The sequence below is a fragment of the Mandrillus leucophaeus genome, unplaced genomic scaffold, assembly GCF_000951045.1.
Source record: "Mandrillus leucophaeus isolate KB7577 unplaced genomic scaffold, Mleu.le_1.0 Scaffold268, whole genome shotgun sequence".
Taxonomy (NCBI): Eukaryota; Metazoa; Chordata; class Mammalia; order Primates; family Cercopithecidae; genus Mandrillus; species Mandrillus leucophaeus.
Genome location: NW_012102787.1, coordinates 1789113 through 1798747, shown reverse-complemented (window position 1 = coordinate 1798747; position 9635 = coordinate 1789113). Strand labels below are relative to the sequence as shown.

Below are 9635 nucleotides of genomic sequence, written 5' to 3'. Positions count from 1 at the left end.
CCATGTTAGCCAGGATGGTCTCGATCTCCTGACCTCGTGATCCGCCCGTCTCGGCCTCCCAAAGTGCTGGGATTACAGGCTTGAGCCACGCGCCCGGCCTATATATTAGATAATAATGTAGCCATGCTAAATTTGCTGAACTGTGAACTGGTTCAACTTACTCTCAAATGGTTTACCGAAAAGAAATGGATACACAATATGTATTAGAAAAAGAGAGATGTAGCAAATATGGCAAATTGGTAAAAACTGATGAATCCCAATGAAGAGTTGTACAGGAGTTCATTTTACTACTCTTGTATATTTTCTGTAGGTTTGAACGTTTTTTCAAAATAAAGAGTTAAATAAGATATATAGGTCTATTTGGCCAGGCACAGTGGCTCACGCCTGTAATCCTAACACTTGGGAGGCAGGTAGATCACAAGGTCAGGAGTTCAAGACCGGCCTGGCCAATATGGGTGAAACCCCGTCTCTACTAAAAATACAAGAATTAGCCAGGCACCACATGGTGGTGCACACCTGCAGTCCCAGCTACTCGGGAGGCTGAGGCAGAAGAATCGCTTGAACCCAGGAGGCAGACATAGCCGAGATCCCACCATTGCACTCCAGCCTGGGTGACAGAGCAGGACTCCATCTCAAAAAAAAAAAAAAAAAAAAAAGAAGATATATAGGTCTATTTAAGAAAAAGTGTGATCTGTAAACACAAATGACTTGAGTTTGAATCTCAATTCTTTTATTTGCTAGCTATGTGAGCTTGGACAAGTCGAATAACTTCTTTGAGCCTCAATTTCCTCATATGTACACTAACAGTAATTATTTCAAAGTTTTCTAATGAAGATTAAATGAAATAATGCATACATAGCACTACACATAATGCTGAGAACATAAAATACACACTATTACAGCTTTAATGACTGAAACTGCACCTTCTGAAGATACCTGTGTAATAAAAGAGTTATGAATCCTTTCCTCACAGGCAAAGGACACTTCCCTAAACCTTTTCCCCCTTACCTAAAACTGTACGTAAATTTTCTGATTTATTTTTACTCCCCAAATTTATGAATAACTGACCAGAAATTTGACTTAATTGGAATTGTGTTAAACCTTATCACATTCACTAAGAGCTAGCACTTATTAAATATTTACTATGTGATATGAACCAGTCTTAGTTCTCAAAATGCATTATCCTCTGTCTGCTATAAGAATCCTCTAAGTTTCTTTCTTTTTTTTGTTGTTGTTGAGACAGAGTCTCGCTCTATTGCCCAGGCTGGAGTGCAGTGGCATGATCTCAGCTCACTGCAAACTCCGCCTCCTGGGTTCACACCATTCTCCTGCTTCAGTCTCCTGAGTAGCTGGGACTACAGGCGCCCGCCACCACGCCCAGCTAATTTTTTTGTATTTTTAGTAGAGACGGGGTTTCACCGTGTTCACCAGGATGGTCTCGATCTCCTCACCTTGTGATCCTCCCGCCTTGGCCTCCCAAAGTGCTGGGATTACAGGCGTGAGCCACTGCGCCCAGCCTAGAATCCTCTAAGTTTCTAAAGAAACTGAGGCTAGAGGAAAATAAGATAACTTGGTCAAAGCTGATGATAGGGGTAAAGCCAGGACCTCAAACCTAGATATGGCTAATTTTAAAGTTAACGCTTTAATCCTGTAAATACACAAGGGGGTAGAGTATCAAGCCAGATTTAATGAAAAGCCTGAATTGCACAAGAATATTTTTAGGAAATGTAGGTTTTTAGTTTTGAGAGTATTTTAAACTGCCATATACATGGCCACTTAAAAGTAAATTGTGAGGCTGGGTGTGGTGGCTCATGCCTGTAATCCCAGCACTTTGGGAGGCTGAGGCGATCACCTGAGGTCGGGAGTTCGAGAACAACCTGACCCACATGGAGAAACTCTGTCTCTACTAAAAATACAAAATTAGCTGGGCGTGGTGGTGCATGTCTGTAATCTCAGCTACTCGGGAGGCTGAGGGAGAATTGCTTGAACCCAGAAGGCGGAGGTTGCAGTGAGCCGAGATCACGCCATTGCACTACAGCTTGGGCAACAAGAGTGAAACTCCATCTCAAAAAAAAAAAAAAAGTAAATTGTGGAAGTTCTTTTTTTTTTTTTTAAATGTTAAAGATGCTTTAACAAAATTCGTTAACTTCCATTGCACTGCTTTTAGCTACTATATTTTAAGGCTCAATCTCTCTTGCTTGTAAGTAATGTTCTCAGAACAAGAAACTGAAACATTTAACATGTTTTATCCAATGAAGAAAATGGCATTTAAAATTTCCAAGTAAATACAATACTATATAGATATTAAACACTGTGTTTATTAGCAGCATTTAATAATACAGGAAAATTCTTAGGTGATAATGTTAAATGAAAAAAGGATATAAAATTTTACATACAATGTGATCTCATTATCCTAAAAATTACGCATGGAAATAAGAACAACTATATAAATAATGTAAACACTGTCTCTAGGTGGTGAGATTATGGGCTACTTTAATTTTATTCTTTAGACTTTTATGTATTTTCTGCAATGAGCATGCATTACTTTTACAATCAGAAAAAGGTAAACATTAAACAAATTAGAAAAACAAAAACTCCACCAAAAATTACAAGTAGATATTGATGAGGTCTGCAATTGCAAAAACTGTTTTACTACTCAAGTTTTTCATCTATAAGCAATGAAAATGCATGAAGATAGAACATATTTTAAAATGTGTGCGTGTGTGTGTGTGTGTGTGCGCGCGCGCGTGTGTGTGCATGCGCGAGCACAGATCTGCCAGCTGGGGCACAGCCTCAGCTGAGAAATTCCTGAGGCACCAGGTCACCTGATTCTAAGGCCTGCTGGTCTCCACTGGGCAGCTGGGGAGGGGCAGCAAGGCCTCCAGTTACAAGACCACCTGCTTCCTCATTGCCTAAGAGGGCCCCAGGCTCTGCACACAACCCTGCCTCCTGCTGGTTAACAGGACTGGCTTATTGCTGCTCTAGCAAACAATCTGAGGAAACCCCAGAGCCCACAAACCGTCTGTGACCCAGACTGGTTCTTACTGAATCCTGTGGGTTCTCAGAAAACTGTACTCTACCACAGAAAAACCAATCTGACAGCAAAGCCGGGCTGCCTCCTTCTAACCCCTCCCTACCCATGTTTGTTTTAGCTGGGTAAAAGTAACTCTGATTAACATCATTTACATGAACAACTTACCACTTACATCTAATGACCATATGGCACAATAATGATCATGCACATTGTTAAGCATGTGCCAGATTAATTGTGTTGTTCATTGTACTTGATTACCATGGCAATCTGCACTGTAATCAGGATGCATTCATCTTCCATGACTATTTCAAGGTCATCCACTTAAACGGTTTAAAAATAATAGAATGCTTCAGGGCAGTAATCTTGGGCAATAAGGTCTATTTCTAAAGCCAGATGTCAGCACTTAATAATAACAGTAATAATAAATTATGGCAGCTACATTTATCCAGGGTCTACCAGGTGAAGGCATGTTATGTGCCTAATGATAGTTCATCCTCACTACAATCCTGTAAGTATCATTTTCCGTGTATGTGTGTGTGTGTAACAGTTAACAGAGAGAATCTGTGCTGAGTGGGCAAAGGATTTTTAAGTAGTGGAAGAGAGAAATGGAGACTAGACTCTCACAAAAGCTGACAAAAGAGGCAGAGTGTCAAGCTGTGTAAGGCAGGTCACGGGAAGTGAGTAAAGAGGAAGATGAGCAGAAGTTTTACCTCATCAGTTAGATGAGGATGTCAGATACAATACAGATAGCAACACCTTAACATCTTAATAAGATGAACAACTAGTTCACACCCAGTCAGTCTGTACACCACCTGTTCAGCACATTTATAATTATGTAGAATTGTTTCTACGTCGGGTAACATAATCAGTTTCCCCCACTCCTTGTTAATTTTATATTAAGTGTATAGGAAATTCTGTTTTCTAGGAATGATATGTTAACAAATTTTTTTCAGCAGAGGATCAGGAATCAGATCTGAATTCAAATTCTAGTTCCAATCCTTACTGATAGTGTGAGCAAGGGTAGGAAATGTAACCACTCTGAATCTCAGTTTTTTATCTGTAAAGTGAATACAGTACAGTTGACCTTAACACTGATGTGAACTTCCTAAATCCACTTATCCGTGGATTTTCTTCGGCTTCTGCCACTCCTAAGACAGCAACATCAACCCCTTCTCTTCCTCCTCCTCAGCCTACTCAATGTGAAGACAATGAGGATGAAGACCTTTATGATGACCCACTTTCATTTAATAAATAGTAAATATATTCTTCCTTATACTTTTCTTGATTTTCTTCTCTGTAGCTCACTTTATTGTTAAGAATACAGTACATAATACATAACATACAAAATGTATGTTAATCAACGATTCATGTTATCAGTAAGGCTTCCAGTCAACAGTAGACTATTAGTATTAATAGCTAAATTTGTCGGGGGGAAATATCTGCGGCTTTTTGACTGTTCAAAGGGTTGGTACCCCAACCCCTGTGTCGTTCAAGGGTCAAATGTAATTCTTGCCACATAGAATAGTTGAGAATTAAATGATAACCTGGGCACAGTGGCTCATACCTATAATCCCAGCTACTCGAGAGGTTGAGGTGGGAGGATCATTTGAGCCCAGGAGTGATCTATCCTGGACAACACAGGGACACCTTATTGCTAAAAAAATAAAATAAATAATAGAAAGCATGCAATAAGATTATTAGCATAATGCCTGGCATTTGCTCAACAACTGTTATTATTGCATGCTAAATGGTATATTTATATATAGATTTCAGTCATTTAAGACAAAAATGTTAAACTCAAGTAAGTAAATGTAAATGCAAAATGCCTGAAAGGTCATGAAGGAAGGATGGCTTGATTGTGGCCTTAAAGAATGTTGTACTTACCCATAAATACAAGAGATGTCAATAACCACATCTATCATATCACAGCAGAGCTCATAGGTTTGCATATCCACTGGAGTACTATCAGTTGCAATATAAATTTTACTGACCACATCAAACAGAAATGCCTTTTCAATTCCAGAATTCTGAAAAAAAAAAAAAAAAAAATGCTGCCTTAAAGCAACAGCCAACTTCAGACCATGTCATAACTACACAAAATTGAATGCCATTCTCAATGTAAAATACAAATGAGCAAAACTCAAGTTACAAAAATTTAAATTGTACCATTTTATTACAATTTAAACTTCACTGTCATAAACTTCTTTATACTGGACTTGCATAAGAATAAAAAGTAGAGGCTGGGCGCGGTGGCTCACGCCTGTAATCCCAGCACTTTTGGAGGCCGAGGCAGGCAGATCACCTGAGGTCAGGAGTTTGAAACCAGCCTGACCAACAGGGAGAAACCTGTTTCTCCTAAAAATACAAAATTAGCCAGGCATGGTGGTGCATGCCTGTAATCCTAGCTACTTGGGAGGCTGAGGCAAGAGAATTGCTTGAACCCGGGAGGCGGAGGTTGCGGTGAGCCAAGATGGCGCCCCTGCACTCCAGCCTGGGCGACAAGAGCGAAACTCTATCTCAAAAAAAAGAAAAGAAATAAAAGAATTTGAATTATCACAAATTATTTATTTTAGGTAATCAAATTGGGCAATATTTCCTAACAGAGATGTATACCTGCAGTTAGGAAAAGGCCAAGTAAAAATAGTTTTACTGACTGTAAATTTTAAAATAAGCTTAGAAACACTAAACAAACACACTCAAAATTGTGTAGTGATAGAGTAAACGTGAGTACAACCAACAGTTCTGCCTCAATTCAACTCAGCAGAGCCTACCTGGAGCTGGTAGTGTGTAGGGTTCATTCAGCACATCATTCACAGCGTGTTAAACTTATAAAAAGCTATTCAACCATCTGCGTCTTACCAATAAAACCAAGCTTTACATTCCCTACCTCTGGTGGGGCTCTATTAATATTGAATGATTGCCTACAACTTGAATAAGCACCCCAGTTATACCACTGAAGTGCAGGAATGCATTTGAGTACATTTTATTTTTATTTATTTATTTATTTTTTTATTTTTAGAGACAAGTTCTCGCTCTGATGCCCAGGCTGGAGTGCAGTGGCATAATCATGGCTCACTTCAGCCTCAAACACCTGGGCTCAAGTACTCCTTCCACCACAGCCTTCCAAGTAGCTGGGACTACAGGCATGTGCTATCACACCTGGCTAGTTTTTACTTTTTTTTTTTTTTTTTGTAGAGACAGGATCTCACTATGTTACTTAGGCTGGTCCCAAACTCCTGGCCTCAAGCCATCGTACCGCCTCAACCTCCCAAAGTGGAGCGTGAGCCACCAAGCTGGGCCGGGAGTTAAATTTTAAAGGACCTAAAACAACACGTAGGAGTAATCTTTAACACTCAAATGACCTTGAAATGCTATAGGAGCAGTTGGAAATAAGATCTTTTTCACTCTTGCAATGCTATTTTCAAATTCTACAAGTGACTCAAACAGGAGCATATTATTTACTTACTGAGATAAAGATGTTCAGCAAATTCTCCAGAGTTGGGAGTTGTGGAATCAGTTTCTGAACCACTTTGCTAAAAGCTTCAAATATTGAATGATCATATATGCTTGTCAGATAAAAGCTGAAAGAGGAAACGGTATTTCATCATGTTTTCCCTTTGAATGAGGAACAGGCTGCTTAGGCTATGTCAATACACCGGTCGTCTGCCTTCTGTATCTATAGTCCTAACACATAAAGTCCAGCCCTCCTCAGAGTTTACAGTGACCCCGGTAAAAAGCAAGCCATTCCTCCCCACCTCCCAAAAAGCCCGAGCTGTGCCTATTCTCATCTGCCGACTGGCAAGCTTAAAACCGCAGCAATCTGTGTCCATCCCAGCTTCCTGACATTCTGCAGGACAATCCATGCCAGATCATCTTTACACAAGCCTCTTAGGTTGTCCCATTAGTAACTTCTATTCTTGATATTGAAGCAAATTTTTTTCCATTTCCCAATGTACAAAATGAATGATGCCTGTACTACCTCACAAAAATGACAGAGACGTTGTTTTCCTTTGTGAGGATTCCTATTTGGATTGTTTTCGGACAACTCCTTTACTTATAATTACAGATAATATCTTTATCGAGAACTGTAAACTTTAGCATCAACTAACTACTAGAATTATATTCATGGGTTTTCTATAATGTGTTTTTCATGTGAGGGGAGAACCTTAGCTTTGACCATTTGTTAAAAAACAAAAAAACACTGCTTTCACTAAAGATTAGCATTAGCACATGCAAAGCTCGTTTTCCCCAATCCTACCCGTCTACAGCGTGAAACAGGGTAAAGAAGGTAAATTACTGCCCATGCCAAGCCAATCATGGTGACTCCGAACCGCAAACTGGCTTTCTTTCATCCTTTATTGGGATCCTTAAGGGGTTTCTGTTCTCACCTGAGGTGAATTTTTTCTAATCCAGCATCTGCAAGGTCATCGTTTGCCCGCTGGTGAATATCTCTTTGGGTTTCAATTTTGTGGTCATCTGACAGACCATCCACTTTATGAATAAACACCTCGAAGTTGATGTCGGTATTCACTTTGTAGGCCCTGGTCACTGTGAGGTGGAGCCTGGCCAGGGCTTCCATGTAATCGTCCTAGGACCAAAGGCAACGCCTGTGAGAGAAGGCCACTTTGCTTCCTGACCCTCCCCCCCACACACTGTTCACCTGGAAACTATGTGGCTGCAAACCCCTGAAATATGTTGCAACGGTTCCCCTCAACAAGCTAGCTTCTTAGAATTACAGTGTGAAAACTTAAGTTCTGTTAACAAAAAGAGGAAAAAGAAATGCTTAAAAAAATGCAGCTGATTTAGGCAGTTATGACTGAGGTTGATGACAGTCATAAAGATCAGAGTTGGCAGGGTATGGTGGTTCACGATCCCAGAACTTTGGGAGGCCCAGGCGGGCAGATCATGAGGTCAGGAGATCAAGACCATCCTGGCTAACACAGTGAAACCCCTTCTCTACTAAAAAAAACAAAAAAATTAGCCGGGCGTGGTGGCGGGTGCCTGTAGTACCAGTTACTCGGGAGGCTGAGGCAGGAGAATCGCTTGAACCCGGGAGGCAGAGATTGCAGTGTGCCAAGATCACACCACTGCACTCCAGTCTGGATGACAGACTGAGACTCAGTCTCAAAAAAAAAAAAAAAAAAAAAATTCAGAGTTGTGGTTTCAGGAAGAGAAACGGACCCAACTCCACCTAAGACCTTCCCCATAATACTGTTCATCCTAACTTTTCCAGTCTCTTGTGAACTGTGATGAATAATTAGAGATAGAGGCATGATACAGGCCACTGGGCAGATGGGGAAGGAGGTGGGGAGCAATTTTAAGAACCACTGGTTCAGTGCAGAAGTCAGCAGACCACAGTCTGCAGGCCCTGTGCCTGTTTCTTAAAAGTAAGTTGTATTGGAACGTGCTCAATTGCTTTCATATTATCTAAGGCTGCTTTTGTGCTACAGTGGCAGAGTTAAGTTTCCTCTAGAGAAACTCCTCAGAGACAGTACAGTCTACAAAGCGTAAGATGTTTGCCTTCTGGCCTTTTACAGAAAAAGGCCCCTGGTCTAGAGTAATTGCCCCAAACAATACTAACTTTTTTCTTCTTCCCATGCCTATAAAATGAACACCTGTGTATTCATCTCTGTTTAAGAAATGAAACATTTACACCAAAGCCCTCTGTGTTTCTCCTCATCCTCCCAACCCATGCTATCCCCCTACCCCCTCATCCTCTAGAGACAACCACTATCCCAAGTTTAGTATTTATTCTCACTCATGTATACATTAATACAGACATATATATCCCCAAACACACAGAATTCATTTACATTGTTTAAAAATGGAAAGAAATATTAAGTTGTGTGTATATTATAGTTTGCCTTTTTCATTCAACACTGTCACTGAGATTCACCTACATTGAATGTTATGTGGTACATAACTATAGTACATTAGTTCCTTTTAATGGCTCTATAAAACTTCCTTTTATGGATGATCTATAATTTATCATATATTTGCCTGCTGATGGACATTGTAAATATTTCCATGTATATGTGATTACAATGATATGTGTACAGTCTCATGTACATGTGGCTTACTCTGAAGGGTGACTTGTCGGGTCATAGGTAGGAGTGCCTTGACCGTACCTGGAAGTGTGTAAATAGCATCTGATGCTTCAGACCCTCACCAACAATTGGTGGTGTCAGATCTCTTATTTATTGCCAATTTGAAGGGTGCGAACAGGTCTTGTTTTCATAGCAAAAAAAAAAAAAAAAAAGGGAAAGAGATCTGTAGGACAGAATCTAAATGCCTTCCCCCACTGCACCTCACCCCCTGCCACTTACGGCGTTCCAATACAACTTACTTTTAAGAAAGTAAGAAAACAGAAAGCCAATATAATTAGGGGTGTTTTCTGGCATTTTTCTATGCTTCAAACATCAATAAAAATGTATCCCTAGTCTCTAGGTAAATCAAATATTAATTATACAAATAGGAAACTATGAAGAGGGAAAAACGCAAATGGAGTCCTTCCCATCCTTCACACTCTACAGAGTTGTTTAGAATAAAAGACAAAAGCCAGGAGCAGTGGCTTGCGCCTGTAATCCCACCTACTGGAGAG

At 40.2% G+C, this 9635-nt stretch overlaps 1 protein-coding gene across 1 annotated transcript in view; it reads right to left on the bottom strand.

The window, feature by feature from the left end:
• RRAGD (Ras-related GTP binding D) overlaps positions 1-9635 on the bottom strand; it is a 52206-nt gene that overhangs the window by 8496 nt on the left and 34075 nt on the right. The window contains exons 3-5 of the mRNA XM_011984429.1: positions 7423-7622; positions 6501-6615; positions 4919-5061 (exon numbers count right to left, since the gene is read on the bottom strand). Coding sequence (XP_011839819.1) covers positions 4919-5061; positions 6501-6615; positions 7423-7622 — 458 coding nt within the window. The remainder of the gene's footprint in view (positions 1-4918; positions 5062-6500; positions 6616-7422; positions 7623-9635) is intronic.